General features: G+C 34.8%; 3 protein-coding genes across 5 annotated transcripts; all 3 read right to left on the bottom strand.

Annotated features, from left to right (window-relative positions):
• Positions 1–910: 910 nt before the first annotated feature.
• Positions 911–4,792, bottom strand: LOC133674609 (translocase of chloroplast 90, chloroplastic-like). The gene is made up of 3 exons (XM_062095820.1): positions 4,524–4,792; positions 4,299–4,430; positions 911–3,497 (listed from the first exon to the last, which is right to left on the bottom strand). The coding sequence occupies exons 2-3, from the start codon at positions 4,423–4,425 to the stop codon at positions 1,243–1,245; spliced, it is 2,382 nt and encodes a 793-aa protein (XP_061951804.1). The 5' UTR covers positions 4,426–4,430; positions 4,524–4,792; the 3' UTR covers positions 911–1,242.
• Positions 4,793–7,234: 2,442 nt separating this feature from the next.
• LOC133674531 (ubiquitin C-terminal hydrolase 22-like) lies at positions 7,235–12,093 on the bottom strand. 2 transcript variants are annotated; one of them, XR_009835254.1, is made up of 4 exons: positions 10,985–12,093; positions 10,584–10,708; positions 7,715–8,778; positions 7,235–7,384 (listed from the first exon to the last, which is right to left on the bottom strand). XR_009835254.1 is itself a non-coding variant. In XM_062095693.1 (3 exons), exons 1-3 carry the CDS (start codon positions 11,851–11,853, stop codon positions 8,009–8,011), a joined length of 1,764 nt encoding a protein of 587 aa, XP_061951677.1. In that variant the 5' UTR covers positions 11,854–12,093; the 3' UTR covers positions 7,500–8,008. The 2 variants fall into 2 exon arrangements, 1 of the variants encoding a protein (XP_061951677.1); XM_062095693.1 differs by lacking the exon at positions 7,235–7,384 and having other exon boundaries at positions 7,500–8,778.
• Positions 12,094–15,148: 3,055 nt separating this feature from the next.
• LOC133674091 (actin-related protein 2/3 complex subunit 3) lies at positions 15,149–17,766 on the bottom strand. 2 transcript variants are annotated; one of them, XM_062095072.1, is made up of 5 exons: positions 17,573–17,766; positions 17,298–17,360; positions 16,826–16,934; positions 16,444–16,713; positions 15,149–15,563 (listed from the first exon to the last, which is right to left on the bottom strand). In XM_062095072.1, exons 2-5 carry the CDS (start codon positions 17,298–17,300, stop codon positions 15,421–15,423), a joined length of 525 nt encoding a protein of 174 aa, XP_061951056.1. In that variant the 5' UTR covers positions 17,301–17,360; positions 17,573–17,766; the 3' UTR covers positions 15,149–15,420. The 2 variants fall into 2 exon arrangements, with proteins under 2 accessions (XP_061951056.1, XP_061951057.1); XM_062095073.1 differs by lacking the exon at positions 17,573–17,766 and adding an exon at positions 17,470–17,516.
• Positions 17,767–18,449: the final 683 nt, after the last annotated feature.

The raw sequence follows: 18,449 nt of genomic DNA, 5'->3' as shown, positions 1-18,449 counted from the left end.
GTTAGCATTTGGAGTTTGGACAAGACCACCTTTCCTTGGATGCATAAAAGCAGAGAACTGTCCACTACCATCTTAGAGAACTCATGGTCATCATGGTTACAAAATAATCACAGGATCTATGAAGGTTATCAGCATCTACTGTCTGCTCTATTTGATGGTAGCCACTAGCCACCACATTCTCTACGAATTTGCAAAAACAAAGGACATACTTTTCCAGTATTCATGGTTGGTGGGGATCGTAAGCTTGTCTGAAACTATTCATATAAGGGTGTTAGATACTCTCAACGAGTTGCAGTATGATCCCCGGCGATTTTTAAAAGCTTCTGCCCATCTTCTTAGCTGGTTTGCTGACTGCTGATAGATATGCTTTGTACTTATGGTTTTTAAGGACCCCCGAATGCTAGTCATCACGATGACAGTTTAGGAAGTCAGAACTGAGAACCTAAGGAAAGAAGGCAAGGGGAAACCACCTTGACATGTAGCCTCATTGGCAACCAAAGGTGGCATGCAGCCACACAGACTATTACAGTTCAATACTTCGTAACGTTTGGATTGGTGGACTGGGAAAATTGACGTGGATCCCCTCACCAACTGCAGATTGGACACAACTAAAGAAGACACTTGTGTCCGTCTCTCATTGTCAAGGAAAAATATTGACACACGGCTGACGGCCCAACTTTAAAGGGCGTGGTCAGTTTCTAGTGGACCAAGTTTTATCTCATTGTTGAAATTTGCGTTTCTTTCTGGAAGAGGAGTTTAGGCAGTCAACTGTGCAATCGTTGCATGTTAATTTTAATTGGGTAACACGATTAGGTTAACACTTAACATAGTTCAATAATAACAATTCCTAGACACTCAGAAAGTAGGACCATCAAAAGAGATTTTGTTTACCTGTTCTAAGTGGATTCCCTGGATCAAAGTGTACATACTTATTTTCCAATTTCCTGTACAAATATAACAAACAATTTACTAGTTACAAAGCTCTCAGCCCCCGGCTGGCGGGCCAGTTGTATATTCAAGTAACATGGAAACAATATATCACTATCTAGCCGCATTGAAAGACTCATTAAAAAATTGTGGGGCAGAAAAAATAAATTTGAACAGCCTCGGCAAAACTTAGCTCTTCACTCTACTTCTTCATGTGGAAGGACGATTTGCACTAGTTAAGTAAATAAACAGCTTTCTGGCAATGGTTCCATAGCCGAACAAAGAAAATCAAGGTAAGAAGAGGACAACAAAGACTCATCCCATCTTCAATAGTTCCCTGCTTTTGTTTTCAGTCACTTTCTTACGCAAAATGGCCTTGAAAATTGAGAAAATAGCAACGAGAGCAATTTCAATGTGCACTGAGCTGCTAATCTTTATATTAACTTGCCCCATGTTCTGGCTATTCAGATTGGCATTAACAGCCATTCTCATGCCTCGGATTGGTCTAAACTCAGACTGAAAACCTCCACCCAACACCATCTCATTCTTAAAGGAGAGAGCTGACATTGACAGACTGATTCTATCATCCCTCACAGGGTAGTCTCCCCCTTTTAACGTGGCCTCTAAACTCCCACCATATGCCACTTGTTCAGGGCCCCTCATTTGGCCAGCATTCACTACAACTTTGAGTCGCTTCCCAACCGAGATTGTATCTTCAAGCTTGGCACCAACATAGTACTTGTTATCATAGGATGTCAAGGAAACTCCACATTCAATAACATTTTGCTTCAGATTCCTCAGCTTTGTGTTGCTATGAACTGTATAGATCATACCTTTGCCAGACGAAGTCTGAACATCAAGGGCTGCAGAATAAGTTCGGCCCCTAGGATCTGCATAAGCTGCAGCGCACTCAGAATGAATACTGAAATCCTGCTTGTCCTTGCTCATCTGTCCTGTGATTGAGGCATATACATTCCTTCTTATTTCTATAGCTGTCTCCAAGTTTACACCATCAAAGCCCACGTCGTGGTCCCATCCATGAGGATCAAGAACAGGTCTCACAAGCCACTGGTCACTTGTGACAAGGCAGCGATACTTGTGTATGGTGCAATCTGAGTCAAAACTTGGAGGGACTGCCATATCAGGTAACAAAACAGCCTCAGGAGAGGCTTGCTGGTGATCAGAATTATCCCCCACTCCACAATCTTCCTCTCCGGAAAGCCTCCTCTCCCTCCGCCTCTGAGACTCTTCTTTTAATTGTTTTTTCAAATATAGTGTTTCCCGGTAATCCAGCTCGTCAAGGTAGTCTTTTTTCTGGGATTTAGTCAACTTTTCAAACTGTGATTTTGTCAGGATTCGGATTGGAGGTAGTTGATTGTAGTCATCTTCCTCCTCTGCATCTGAAAGTAAAATCTCATCAGCATCCTGTTCCACTCCAGTTGAGTCTGTTGTAGAGCGATGCTTTAGAAGAGATGAGAGAAGATGGGGCAGAGAAGGCACCCGGGGGGTAATCAATGGCCCCAATTCAATGCTACCTTCGAAATCCAAGAGGGTATTAGCATTGCCAAGAACTTTGGTGCATATGCATAATAATAAGAAATGAGATTTCCAAACTTGTCCATTGGGAAGAACACTTTCCCCCATGAAGTTCTTTTTACAGTGAGGATCATTCTCCACTAAAACTACCGGGTTTTCGAGTTTTGAGTCGGATACTGCCTGATTTATGTAATGCTGCATCAAATCTGCACATTGGGTCACATATGATTCATAGGTAATAGGAAATCCACTAGGTCCTTCAGGAGTTGCAGAACCGTGAGTCATGACAAGGATGGTATTAAACCAAAAGGCATTGCCAAAGACTTCAGTCATAAGCTTCAGAAGGGGGAAGTCACAGTAACCCGTGTTGATGAGGTCCAGGCGTTCAAAGAATAGAACAATGTCCGGTGGTGATTTCCTAATGAATCTCCTAACAGAAAACATAATCTTCCTATTTCTTCTCAAATTACTTGTGGATGAAGGTAAAAAACCAGGGGTGTCAATAAATGTTACTTTGACCCCATTGATAGACCCCACAACCTCTTTGATGTGAATAGTGGCTGGTTGAAATGCATCAGTCAGTGCCTTTGTTTGATCAAATACAGAATTTATAGTTGCACTCTTTCCAACACCTGTTTTACCCAACACGAGTATTCTAAGAGAGGAGTTCAATTCGGGTATTCCAGATGCCTCTTGTTCTGCTGCTACAGCTCTAGATCTATCAACTTTAACTCTTATTAAATTCATTTCCTCTGCTCGTATTGAAGCTGCTAGCTGCAATCTATGCAAAACCTTTGCCACCAGAAGATTGTCATGTGACTGCCCAAACCTTAGAAGAAGGCGGAAGAAGTTGATTCGGAGATCCTCAATCTTGGTCAATGGATCCGATTTCTTTACCTCAACCCCATGAATAGATTGGCAAGAATCTTCAGCCACTTGCTGCAGAGATTGAGGAGACCCAGTTTCTTGATTGCAGCTAGAAGAGCATGAAGTATCAGAAGTTGGTGATGAAGACTCTGACCGGGCCATGTAACCTGCAAATAATGACAAACAAATAAACTCTTGCAGAAAGAAAAATCAACATAAAATTCAAAGTCCGATGGCAAACATAAAACAATTTCAAACTATATGGAAACTCAGATCCCAACATTAAAACAATTTCTTTTGCCTTGTCAACATACAGAATATATGATATGAAAATTATTGTCCCTACTTCAGTTAGAAGATGCCATGCTCAGAAGCACAAACAAGTAAAAATCTACACAAATGTTTTCAAACTGGTATGGAGCAAGATAGCTTATTACTTAGCACTAAATTACTACAGTAACTAAAACCAGATGCTCCAGATGATTTAACACCACCACTGAATCAACTACTGCAATGGCAGTGAACTCACGATCCTTTTATGCAGATACCCAAACCAAGCCAAATATCATTCAAAACCATAGAATCAGAACCCAAGAACCAAAAGTTAGTTGCTTTGATTAGTAGAGCTATAAACAACTCCCTCCTCGAACCCTAAAACAAGAGACGGGGCCGAACTAACACCTCGGGCAATTCTCATTTCCGCAAGGAAATTCATATCACCGGATTCCCTAAAATAATTAACAATAATATCTAATATCACAAAGCAATCCTCTCATTTCAACAAGAACACTCATAGTTTTAGTACCTGATTGAAAAAACCATTTCTCCATTAAGCCAAGGATCCTTACAAGAAAAGTAATTATCTAACTGAATGCCGACTGAAACCCATAATAGAAACACAGACAAAACTGTGACCAGTAAAACAACAAATTCCATAGCAAGAGTAGCTAAGGAGCAAAAATAAGCACCTGGGTCATCAGAATCTTCATTAACAGGCTCCTCGCTTAAGAAACTGCCACTGCCTGACAAAGGTCTAGTTGAAGCCAAAGACTTAGATAATAGCTGACCAAAAACCCAATCTCTAACACCCTTCATTCTACCTGCAAGAACTCAAAAAGATGCCATCTTCACAATTTCAACTATTAAACAAGAAAACTAAATGATCTAGAGCCTGAAATAACTTGGAGATTTACCCAAATCAATCCAGAGTGATAAATGATAGTTCTTGAACCCCAATACAAGACTGAAAGGAAAGGGAAAAGAGAGCCTAGTAAAAATCAGACAACTGGGTTTTGAAATTATAGGTCTAAATCAAAAACCCAATTGGAATCAGTTAGAAAAGGAGTGTTTTTTCTTGGATTTGTTGATGACGAGAAGGTGGGAAGGAGAGTTGAGAGGCTGAGATAGGGAGGGAGATTATAGATAAGACAGAGATTGACGATACATACGACACACAGACACAAACAAAGACTTGATTTTTCTTGTTTGTGATTTTGTAAATTAAGAAAAAAAAGAATAGAAAACAAGAAATTATTATTCGAAATGTAAGAAAAAAGTTGGCGTATTTTTGTGATAATTGTGAGATTCGATTTTGAGGTTTGATTAAAAAAATTGGATTATTAGGTTATTGAGTAATTATGTTAACACAGGTTAATTATTTTTTTTATTAAAATAATTATTGAAATTAAATCTATTAGGTTTAATTAAACCAACAAAATTACAAGTAAATTAAATATAGAGATGAATGTTTTTTTTTAATTAAATCTCAACCCTAGTCAGGTTTTAAATCAAGGAGGTTTAACATAGAATATAAAAAGAGTTTAATAACTATAAATTTTATTAAACAAAATCATTTTATACTGTGTTATAAAATAAAATATTAAGTCAGGTATGATTTTATTTTTCTAACTTGTTTTTTTTTCTTTTAATTTCTAAAAAAAGTAAAGAGATTATTTGATATGTTTGATATATTCTTTTATTTATATAAAAATGAGAAAAATTATTTGTTTTGTTTGCTATGTTCTTTTTTATTCATGAGATTTACACAATAAATATTTTCTTTTTAATGGAAGTATATAATGATATCTCGTATAACCATTTTTGCTTGATATATTACCTCCCAATTAACTTATTTTAAAAAATATTAAAAAAATAGAGTATATTTTTTGAGGATAGATTTTTCAAGGTATATAAGGTGTGCTCTAAATGTTTTGGGTTATTGAAAATCAAATTTTTTTAGAAAAAATCCTTGGTCTGAATTTTTGATGACTTTCTAATCGGTTGTAATTAGATAGCCAATAATACTTCGCCTATTTTTTTATATAAAAATTAAGAAGCGGATAATATGTTGCTTATCCTTTGAAAAATAAAAATAAATTCAACCTAGGTACACAAACTTAGGCTTTCTCTAAGTTGAGACACAATAGGTCACCCATATTGTTATGATTTTTTTTTACATCATTTTTTTTTAATTTTATTTTTTAATGTTGAATTTTTTATTTTTTATAAATTCTTATGATTTTTTATTAAAATATGATATAATTTTTACTTATTTTATGAATATGCTTCCAAAAATATTTTATCATCTCAGGAGATATTATTTCTATACAACCCTACTTAATTTTAATAAATAATTTTTCTATGCATATTTTTTTATTAAATAAAATTGTGTTTTCAATAAACAATGTTATTAGATACAATCGGCTCTAAAACCCGTGTCTCAAGATCAAATATATATATTCATATCAATCTCTTAACTTTTTAATTTAATTTTTGGTTAAAATCATTAAGTTTTTACTTGATTTTCATATAGAATAATAATATTTTTCATAATATATAAATCCTTACATAATATATTTTTCTTTGATTTTATTTAATCACTTTTGTATATATGTCTATGTCTATTATCGTCTGATTAAATAAAAAATTAATTTTAATAGATAAAATAATTAAATATAACTAGAAACATGTTGTGAGATCAAATATCTTGATTTACATTTATCTTTTGATTTTTTAAATTTTATCTTTTGTTATTGTTAATAATTTTTTTTGCACTTATTAGGAGAAGTAATTCTTAATTTATTTAATTAAATGTATACATAATATTTTTTTTTTATTTATGATTGATAATTTTTTGTTAAAAAATACATTGAAAAAACCTATTTATTTAATTTTTTTTCTTGAAAACAAATATTCAACCCACTATGAAATATGAGTCAAATAGCTAATAAGAAACTTTAAAAAATGTGGGGTTTTCACCATAGCAATCTACCGTGCCTATAGTTTTTTTGCTTAATTAGGTCATCAATCTTTCTCTTTAGTTGAGTTCTTTTATGCCCAAATTTATGGCTAATTTATAAAAATATTGAAAACAAGTTGTTTTACTGTAATTGAATTTAATTTAAATTCAATTGACAAATAATTAAATTCACATATTTAAATAAGATAAAATTCAATTTATTTTATTATTATATTATCTTTATTAGCTCTCTTATTTCTTCTCAATATGTATTTTGTAAAAAAACTAATTTTAACATCAAATTTCTTCTTTATAGAATTGTAAATAAAAAGAGCTTACCTTAATTGAAATATTTTTAGAAATTAAATTTCATTTTTCAAATCCTAAACATGAGATTTCTTTTATTCAATTCAAAGAATTCAAATATAATATTGCTGAGTCACCTGAATATTTTTTTTGTTACAATCAATTTTTTTTTTCAACCAATTGGGTTGCACGTGTAAACTAGTATTATACCAAGGAGTAAAGAGCCCAACCTTGAAGAGAGTTATTACTAGCTAGGGTTTCGCCAACATTTTTTATTTCCACATCGCATTTTGTTTCCAGCTGGGTTCAGCCCCAGGCAACAGGCATAAGGACACACGAATGAGCAATGGCGACCCAGGAGAAACAATTTTTTAATGGCATATCATCACAACCCAACAAATTCTGAAACTTCCCACGTTAAATTTCTTGAAATGCTAGCACCATTCAAGATAACAAACATTCCGGCTACAGGAAGCAATGCTGAAACCATAGAAATGGTATAGAGCTCCACTGCAATCATAAAAAAAGTGGATAAAACATTTCTTGGGGCCGTGTGATATCTGCTTTTTTCATTAAGTTTAGGAACTATAAATCCCCCAAAAAGCTCGAACAAGTGTGAAAAGTCTAGGGGAAAAAAAGGTGAATTCAACTCTTATATCAGATTTTTGACATAGATACACCGTGTAAGTACTAGCTCACCCATGAACTACACTCCCAAGTATTGCAACTTCTGAGAGGATTAGCGTGAAAAAAGGAATCAACCCACCCACAATACTTGAATGAGCAGAAAAAACCTTTGGGCACTAACTAAATCAAGAATCAACTTCAAGGAATTCATACCTTCATAAAAATAATATTCCTGAATGGATGAACTTTCAAGCGCCTCAAAAACTCAGGTTCGCTTTATGTTGCAACTGCGGATAAGTGATTACCACCTGGAATACTCATAAAGCAAATTGATGCTTGATCTTATCTTTCATTTGTGATGTGAAAATCACAAGTGTTTTTTTTTTTTTGGTATAGAAAATTGGCCATGGCATCCCATGGATGCAGAATTCTTCATCAAACCAAGACTCGTTGATTACTTTGTCCAGGGAACTTGAGTTGACCACCAATCCTCCACTTCCCATTATATCACTGGGGAACTTGTTTCTCACCAGCTTTGTAATAGAGCATCTTCTGTACATAAAACATCATGTACCCTTGTGCAGCCCTCACAATGTTCTCATTGACTTGAGTGATCCAAGAATCATCACACTTGTACCACTGATTACTTAAGCGCAAATAAGTCACATAGTGACCAGAATCAAGTTTACCTGTGTGAGTGACCACAGCAAACAGCTCAAACTCTGATGAAATTTCATTTGAAGCATCTGCTTCATCTCCGTCAAATGGGAAGATCCTATTTCCAAATCGACTCCTCAAGATAGAAGAAGAAAGATAAGGTGCCATGTCCAATGAAAAAGGAAATTGCAGATAACGGTCAACCTTCCTTGACATTTTACGTATGGAAGAATGTTCAAATCTTTTGATATGAAAGCAGGAAACGAGTGGAAGCTTTCTTATAGACATCTGTTTTAGAGACTCCTGCCTCACCTGACACTGTTGGCAGAAGAATTTCTGGTCAGAGCCCAATCTCTCCGGTCTAGTAAATCGGTCCAAGCACCCAATTAGTGTTGATATCCCACCATTTTGGCTTGAATTCGTGCAATCCGCCTCACCATTGCAAGAATGAGTCTTCAAAGACATAGACTTTGCAGAACTCCCCAGGTAAGGTTCCAAATCCAGAGAAATGTCCACGCATGGGTCATACTTAGTAGATGTGAAACCACAAGCTGTGCACATGACATCAGATCGCAAGATTCCAGAAAATACTCTGTGGGCAATGCAACAATCTCCATGGCCTGCACGTCCAAAAACAGTGGAGGTTTCAAAACAGAAAAAAGGATAGGTGCAACAAGAATTCCAGTAAGAAACATGTAGAATAGAATGCAAATCACATTGAAAAACACAGCATGGATCCAGTTATAAACATAAAACTTCTTTAAGAATAAACAAAAAAGTTTGATCTTGGATATCTTCCTGCTTCCGGGAAGTCATTCTTTTTGTGTTGCTTAATAAGTTTATCACAGCTGTTAGAATGAATATTCCTTTTTAAACAAAGAACAAGCAACCATTGTTTGCTAAATTTTTTTGATTGAGATGGCAGAGAATGGACTGTCTATTCAGCTGCCACAAGAAAACACATCCCAAAACTCCTATTTTATTTCATCACTTTCGAAAACACTCTTTGTAGCCCACCAGAAATTATGCAACTACCAGCAACAGGGAGAGGACACATGAAGTTCAGTTCCCTAGGGACAGACTAAAGAGACTGTTGATGCTTAGACTACAGTACTAAAACCAGAGAAATAAACTTAGTACGGACAATGGCAATCTGATATCTCCATCGAAATAAGGTGTCAGAAGAAATGTCATGTGAAACCAGTATAGGCATGCAAGTTTTCTAGGTACAAGTAAGAATAGAAAGCTGGATTTGAACCTAATGCAACCATCTGCATCTTCTCAGACTGGGATGAGCTTTGCAATGAGACAAAACCCTAGTAAGGACAAAGGTTGAATTAAGATGAGTATTATGGCAGGTGAGAAAATCCTATGATGAACCAAGCAGGCTAAGAAAAAGTTGACTTACTGGAACGAAGCAGATGACACCATCAAGCCAGCAGGTTGATGTTGAGAATTAGCCCTAAATCAGACAGGGCTTGTTCAACTCCTAGGGCAATAGTAATGAGACCTAAGCCCACATCCTGCAGTTAAAAGCTGCGACAACTTAGTCTTTAACAATATTTTGGACCAATTGACTGAAGAAAATTGCCAAAAGCAGAAAGGAAAGGGCCATCAACAACTAATGGAGCTCTAGATTGATGATCTTGCAGCTTTAGCGATGACAGCCAGTTCTATTCATGCTAAATGGTCCAATAGTCACTCACTCCAGTGCCTCAAATAAAACAACTAACAGAATGTGCCCTTACGCCCTCAAATAATTCTTTTGCTTTTGTCCCAATAAGAGTTACTACTTAGATACTATTATATTGTGAAAGTCATAATGAATATCCATCCTCAGCTGACAGGCACAAAATTGACTTTAAACTAACAGTGCATAAAATATGACATTTGTCAAAGAACTGAAGATAATGTGGTACTTTAAGCTTTAACATCTCGTCAGATTGAAGTAGTTCCAAACAAAACTAAATTTTCTAGCAAGGTTCTAATCTAAAAGTAATACAAAACCTGATTGTCCAACGTGGCTGTAATCTCAAAATAAAATTATCACACAATCACATAAATCTTCATATTATCTAAAAGTTCACAATCAAACTATGTTTACCAAAACAAGACCAATCCAAACGAAGGAAAGCAGATATCCATCCACATAACGGATGCCAAAGTTATGGGCCCGCATTCAGCCATACAGCAAATAAACACCCTACTTCAATTATCAAATCAGTTGAGAAAACTAGATTTTGCAGTTTCTGATTAAATAAGATGCAATTGAACCCCTCAACCAGCGCATTCCCCATTTGTCAACAAACTGCAAAACACATCTGATGCTTCATGTCTTCCAAGTTGTGACTCCAAAACCTCAAAGAAAAGTCACAGGCATGGCTAATTCAGCATGAAAATCTGCAGAAAGAGAGAATCTCTTTACCTAGACCATGGGTCTTGTGTCGATCCTTCTCCACCTTTTCATGGATCCCATCAAGCATGGAAATGAAAAACTCATGCGCATCCTGCTGTTCGTAACTTGCTAAGTTTGCTGCATGTTGCCACCAACTGCAACAAAACAAACCAATCACTACAGAACAAAAATCTCACAATTCAATGTCAAAATTTAAAATTCAAAAAAAGCCACCCGTCAGGGGTAAAACAATTACATCTACTGTAGATACATTTCCACATAATGTGGAAAACTGCGATCTCAAAACAGAGATTGGTCTCCATATAATGTACCATACCACACTCATTTCGCTATCAAAAACCCACATCAGACACAAGCAAAGCTGCCAACTTCACTCAAAAACAAGCAAAAATCACAATTATGTTCAATACCTGTACAAAAACTTGGCGGGACTATAAGGCACGGAATTCCCCGAAAAAACAGCAGAAAACATAGCATCCATATCACAAGCCAGACACAGCCTCAAACCCTTACCCCCATTACCATCACCACCATTACTTCTCTTTCCACCAACAACCCCATTCTCATTACCACTCTTCTTTTGTTGACAATAATATCTATTATGCCTATCACTCAAAAAATAATTCCGTAAAGGCGGAGTATGCAGCAATGCCTGCAACACTGAATTCATAAAACAAGTGTTCCCTAAATTATTCAGCCCTCTCAACCCCCACGGCCGATCCTCTACAAAATTCAACACACTCGAATTGTTATTCACCAGCACGCGCTCCTGGATATCCGGAAGCCACGGCCGGTACTCAACAATCCTCCGTTTCTTACGGAGATTATCGCTATTAACATTGCTATGAATATTGTTGGCCTTAGATGACAGCACCACCGCCGCGTCGAAATCGCGATCGTAAACATAATCGCGACACGCGCAGCAGAAAAGCTCTGCACGGTCGACATCGACGGAGATCTCGTGACCAGGAGCCATGGAGGCGGCGTGCGCCGCCGCATGGGAGGGTTCCGGAGGCGCGTGGCAGGAGATGGTAGCGCAGGTTACGCAGGCGTAGATGCGGGTGACAGAGGACACGCCGCACGCGCCACAGCGAGGGATCTCTGAGGGGTCACGACGGATCGAGGCGCGGCCGTGAGGTGGTTTGATGCGGAGGCAGTTTTGGAGGAGGTGGAAGGGTTTAGTGCCGTTACGGGAACGGAAATCGGCGAGATGGGGACAGGGTGGATGGATAGAATCGTGACCGTTGATATGTTGGTGGTGATTGATTTTTGATGACATGGAGGAGAGTGATTGGAGATTTGTGGTAGAAGTCGTGGTTGATAGTAGGGAAGCTGGATTTGAAGGACATGGAGAGGGAGATCAACGGCTGTGATTGGTGGAAATGGAGCGAGGGAACATGGAAAATGATGAGGATGAGGATGATCTTGTGTGAGAGAGGGGGCGGGGGTTGGTGGGGGGGCGGGGGAGGGGAGTGTGGTCTGTGTGGTAAAGTTGGGGTTCTTTTTTATTTTCTGTTAAGATTGTTCGGAAATGATATCTTATTCTGTGGGGGTATTATTGGGCTTATCAAACTTTTTATTTCAGGCATTGAATTCTTAATTTCTTCACTTTCGTCCAATCCAACACAAATCATCTACGTGGAAGACAACTCTTTTTAGAATTAGTTTCGATGATAAATAAATTTGTTTGCATAATTAAACATTATTGAAAAGAAAGAATTTTTGTTATAGATTTATACGTTAAAAATATGTAGAATTTATAAAACTGAGGAAAAGGAGACTTAATTTAATTATAAAAAATATTTTTTATTAGAAGATAATATAAAAATATATTTATTTTTATCCAAATGTGCTAATCATATTTGGAAATATTATTTATGATGAAGTTTTTATTTCTATTAATGCATCTTGAAAGCATGAGATGCCTAGCTTCTCTCATCCTTTCCAAGGCTACTTCTATGGATTGTGGAAAGCATCTATTATTTCTACTGTCAATACCATTGTTATTAAAACTGGTTCGGACTCCATAATTTTCATAACCAAAAGGACTAATTTACAAAACCATATAACAATGAGGACTAAATTATAATCTACTCTATACAACAATAGCCGTTGACCGACTAATTAAAAAAAATTAAAAAAATAGTAATTTTATTGTACATTATCACATAAAATAGTATTTATTATTATAATATTATAATTTATTTTTATTGAGTTATAATAGTTTTTATATTTCTGTTATAAATTTAATAAATTAATCTAAATTAATTCAAGTTATTTTTTTTTTATTTTTTTTTATTTTATCCTTCAATATTTGATTAATTAATAATTAAATTTTATAATTTATTTTCATTTATTTATATGTGGTTATCATGATATAATGATATTGGTTATAAATTTCATAAATTAATCCAAATTGATCCAATATGTTTTTATTTTTTTTATTTTAAAAAAAATATTATCTTAAATTTTCTCTATTAAGTTATATTTTTATCGGTTATTGAAATTGTTTTTGAACCTATCAAATTAACTAAATTACAATAAATTAACTCTTGCATAATTTATTTATTTTTTTAAAAAAAAATATTAATTTCCTTTTATTTTAGATTTTGTTTTATCTAACCCATATTACAGCATGTGTCAACCTTATAGTATTTACTTTCAGAATTATTAACTGAATAGCATAAACATTTTCACTTCAAAAAAAAAATCTAATTGTTAATAAAAAAATAATACTCAAACCACAAAAACACCAGAAATCACATCAACAAAGTCATTTTAATCCATCAAAATGCTCTGTATAATTGTCACGAATCCAAATATATGTGCAGAATGGGAATCTAATTTAATTGAGCATCAAAGCAAAAGGGCTACATCACTTTCAAAACTAAATCACATGTTAAATTAAATTAAATTAAATTAAAAATTTATTATGATTTTATGTTTGAAATAAAATATTAATTCACATAATTAAACTTAATTATACTATTTAAAATACAAGTAAAATGAATTGAGTTAGAAATCTTATCTTTTTTATTCTTAATCATTTCTTTTTCTTACAAGAAAAAAATTTATGAGAAAAGGCAAGAGAGAAACTCAAACTGTATGAGAAATACATGCCATTAAAAGGTTAAAAATCCTGCAGCATAAATCATCATGTTTGTGTGTATGTGGAGCTATTTAAATGTACAAACATGAAAACCAAATTCCATCACAACTAGTAATTGAATTAACAGCAGCACCTGAGAAGCATGTAAGCTTCTCCCAGTGAGAGGAACGACGCTGAATATCCAGACTTTGATAATCTGAAGAAAAAAATTTAGTAATCAAAACAGAAGGGTTAAAACCAGCTCCAGTAGGAATATTCCAAGCATAGTAGAACATGATCATCGTTTCAGCATCACCATCACTAAAAATTAATTTAACTCTTGGAATTAAATTCAATTTCAAGCGTTTGAAACAGCTTGATAGTTTTGCAGAAACCAAGGCAATGTCTCAAAAGAAATAAAAAGTAGCTTGACAGGCAACCAAGCAGCTCAATGATGTGGTCACCCTAGTTTAATTATTCAAGCACGGGATTTATGAGCAAAGCGATTAAGTCAAGCACAAATGAGCATGGAAACGAGACATCTTTCTAACATTCAATAAAAGCAATCATTTTCTTCCCTTTTACAGCAACTCTGTATCCCCACATGTTTGGTCTTTCTACTTCTGGTAAAAACTAGGGAGGTTTGTCTTCATGTTTTCTTGTTGCTTGCCCCACCAGTAGAAAAGGTGATATGACGAAACTGGACAGAAACAAGAGACCTGCCTCTAATGAAAGAGGTCTGTTACAGTGGCATATCTGAAGTACAAGGTATGATGGGTTGGCTTCTCACGTGATCATAGAGAAATCGGAAGAAATTGGCCTTGAAATACCTTAGCCCTAATGGCGTATCAAAATGCCTTGAAATGGTTCTAACTTCTAAGATTTCGAATATTGTTCATAAAATTTGGGGCTGCTGGATATGAGGAAAAAGAGTGGTTTGATCTAGTTCACGGCCACCAGATTGAAAGGGACAGTTTTTAGACTTTAAGTCGTGGTCTGTAAGGCCCTGGCCTGCCTGTGCGAAGGGGCTACCTAGCTTCCCATGCCATAATTGGTGCAGGTGCAACAACTACTGAAAACCTAGTCATGCTTACATAAATGTTGCTTTTGCCAAATTGAGGGGCTCATCACCTTGGTAGTTCACATCTTTTTGCATGTTGCAAAAGGAAAAATCTACCACATTTGGATTGATTCCTTCGTCTTCTTCTTGTTTTTTCTGCCCCTTTCATTGAAGATGTCTCAAGTGAAGCAACGTTATTTTTTAATGCGAGAAATAAGAAGTCTACGGCTGAAATATAGGTATATAAATTTTCAATACTCAACTGCAGAAAGCATTATCGCTTCCTTCTGATGAAGAATTAAAAAAGCTGAACTGTGAGAAAGCAATTATGTAAATGATGCAAGCATGAGATGCAAGAGTGTAGCAATCATGCCACAAATTTATCATCTTCACCATGTAAATATCCATAAGATGGACGCAAGTCAATTCTTGAACCAATAAACACCTATTATTTGCATTCCTTCTCTTCCTTTCAGAAAATGACGATAGTACATTCATCAATTTTTTTTGAAGATATTACAAATAGAAACTTCATTTTACAAGTATACAGTAATATCAGTTATTTGCACACAAAACATGTCTGATGCCTGGTTTTTGAAGGCATTGATGTTCGTATTTAACTTGGTAAAAAAAGGATATTCGCAATTTGTTACAAGGCTTCTATTTGTCACCTTCGGTGGAATATATAAACAAAATATTCAAAGAGCGACGACATTCATGAATTTCCTCTTGGCAAAGGCCAACCACCATTTGTTTGGAGTCCCATTGGGTCTGTATGCAACACTCAATAGTCTCCCGCTAGTTTCTTCCCTTATCTGTTTAAGATAATTTCTGAAAAGCTCTGCAGTTCAAGAATTAAAAGGTATAAATAAACAAAGGTTTGGAACAAAAACAGCAAGGAAGTCAAAATCACAGTCCAACCGAAGAACTTAACAGATCCAACGTTTCAGAATTATGGGCTGAAATCAACAATTCAGTAGAACAGTTATAGCAGGAGAACTTGCAGCCAACTGAAACTACTATTGAATGCTATTTCTACACGATATCTCAACTCAGAAATTATAGCTAATACCATAGGAATAATACAATATCATCAGGCTCAAGGGTATTGAACTTCCCTGGTATGACAGAACTCTTCAATAGAAAATAAAGCCATGACAAAGATTATCTCCCAAACAAACATGAAGACTATGAGAGGAAAATGACAAAATCTACATGGTTTGGAATGTGGATAACAATGTCTGTCACACAAATTTGTCATCAGCAGAAGCACGGTAGGGAGGAATAATAGTAAACAGCAATGGCAGTAAAGCCCATATCTTACTGATAGCTGATAATATAAATGGCACTAATCTCATGATCTCTATGATTCAGTCACACACTGAGACAAGACATTAATTCAAAGTGCTAGCATGATTATGGAAGTCACTTGATAAACATCAGACTAAAGTTTAGTACCAAATTTATTGAAGCATAACTCTATGGTTTTTGGTTAAGTCTATAGGTTGAACATAATTTAGTTTGAAGACACTGCTAGTGTGTTTTACTGCTTCGTTGATATAGTTAAGATGAAGCAAGAGAATAATTTGCTTATGGACTGTTTAGGTTATCTAAACTTGGTTCATATACTTTACAAACACGACTATGTAAACATTGCTCATGACATAAAATCTGTTACACTAACTTAACTCCAGGGAAAAAAATCATAAAAGAAACTTTACCTGCTTCCTTCTGAGATTGAGGATCAGCAAAAAGGCCCGGGAAAGGAAAGCCAGACTCTCCAGGAACAGGAACCTTCTCCAAACCCAAGTTAATAACTGCTTTCGTTCCTTCAGCCAAAGTTCTGCAACCCTCAAGCCTCTTCAAAGCCACATTGATGTAGAATGTTAAGTAAATAAGGAGCTTATCAGCTGGGCTCTGAATATCAAAATTTCTAAAGAAAACATTGGCGCGAAAAAATGTGATTGCCTCATCAACTATATCAGTTCTATCTGCATAAAACACATAACAATATCCACACAATCAAGGTAAGAAAAAACATAAAGACAATACTCTAACAATTATTCGATCATCAAAATAAATTATAATGCACGTGTTTATAACCTTGATCCGAAACTGGAGCAGGACCCTTTATATGACTTTTTAATGGAAGCAAAGGGCAGCCGCAAGCTTTTCTTACTCCCTCCTCATCCACAAAACTGGAGTGATGAACCTAGCCATGAAAAAACATCTTTCAAATTTCATCTATAAACAGGAATTTAATTCACATTGCTGCTATCACCAAATATAACCACATGGTATAATTAGAGCAAAAAAGAAAAATCCAAGAACCTAAATATATTTATTATTTAAAAAAACCCAATTATGATGTTAACCAAGTTTTTCCCATTAAGTGACTAAAGACACAAACTTTAACATATCTACTCTTGTGATTTCAATTAAAAATGCCTATCCTATCCCAATAGTGTATATGAATCTCACATGATCAACCAACAATTTATATCATTTTGCGCAAATGAAAATACAAAGATGAAAACTAAAGAAAAAACTAGATTTGCAGATTTGATCCACATACCATTTTCAATTCCAAAGCTCAAAGATTCAAGCTTTGCAATATTTCAGCCAGATAACCGCAGCCCTGAAAACAATTAGAAGAAAGACATCAAATTTACAAATTTTGGGAGCTGGGTTGATGCATTGCAGTGCTAATATGGTAAATTATTGTACAGAATCGGATACAAAACAACCTTGGTTTCATTGGAAATGAAACATAAGAAAAGAAAAAAAAACCAAAGCCCCATGATTTGAAATCTTAAGAAAAGGAAGATAAGATAGAAGCAGTAGAATTACCGAAAAAAATCCAGTCTCTCAGGAGTAGTTGTCGGAGTTTGATTAACGTTGTTGTTTTTAGCCTATGATTTACACTTTACAGTTTAAGCAGAGGAGATCAAACGCGTTGTCGTTTATGTTCTTTTCTTCTCTTGAGTGAGATGTCTTTTGTTGTCGGATCGCAATGAAAGTTCTCTTGCATAATCAAAATGGGTTAATGATGGTTTTTTTGTCTCTTTAATGTTTTATTTATATTTAAAATGTCATTTTATTTTATTTTTTTAATATCAATAATGTATATCTTATTTTTTTATTACATATTTTCATCAGTTATTTTTATCAAAATTATTGAATAATAATTGGAATAGCTGGAGTTAGTGATAAGGGGTAGTCTTCTTTGTAAGGTGAAGGTATCGTTTAGAAATACAGTCCAAACTATATTTTTTTAATTTTTAATTTTATTTTGTTTTGTATAAAATTAATATTTTGTTTTGTTTTTTTAGATTATTTTGATACATTGATATTAAAAATAATTTTTTAAAAAATAAAAAAATATTATTCTAATACATTTTCAAATAAAAAACACTTTAAAAATTAATCATAACTACAATTTCAAACACCCTCTAACACTATTTGAATCATTGCTTTTTAAAGTGGTAGACAATACCAAGAAGAGGTAATATAAAATATTTGGCTACTGTATAAATTTTTTTTTGCTCTGTTATGTTTTTTTAAGATAAAATCCTTTTTTTTCCTTCTATTTTACTGTAAAGACAACTTAATCCCTAACAGAATAATCACCTTAATTTGTCGTGAATATCACAATTCTCACATAATCATTTGAAATTTAATGAGGTTAGTGAGATGCTTTTGCTTGGAGGAAGATCCTGATGAATAA

Source organism: Populus nigra, chromosome 15, assembly GCF_951802175.1.
Source record: "Populus nigra chromosome 15, ddPopNigr1.1, whole genome shotgun sequence".
In the NCBI taxonomy this organism is placed as follows: Eukaryota; Viridiplantae; Streptophyta; class Magnoliopsida; order Malpighiales; family Salicaceae; genus Populus; species Populus nigra.
Note: the sequence above shows the minus strand (reverse complement) of the source record. Positions and strands in the feature narration are given on the sequence as shown.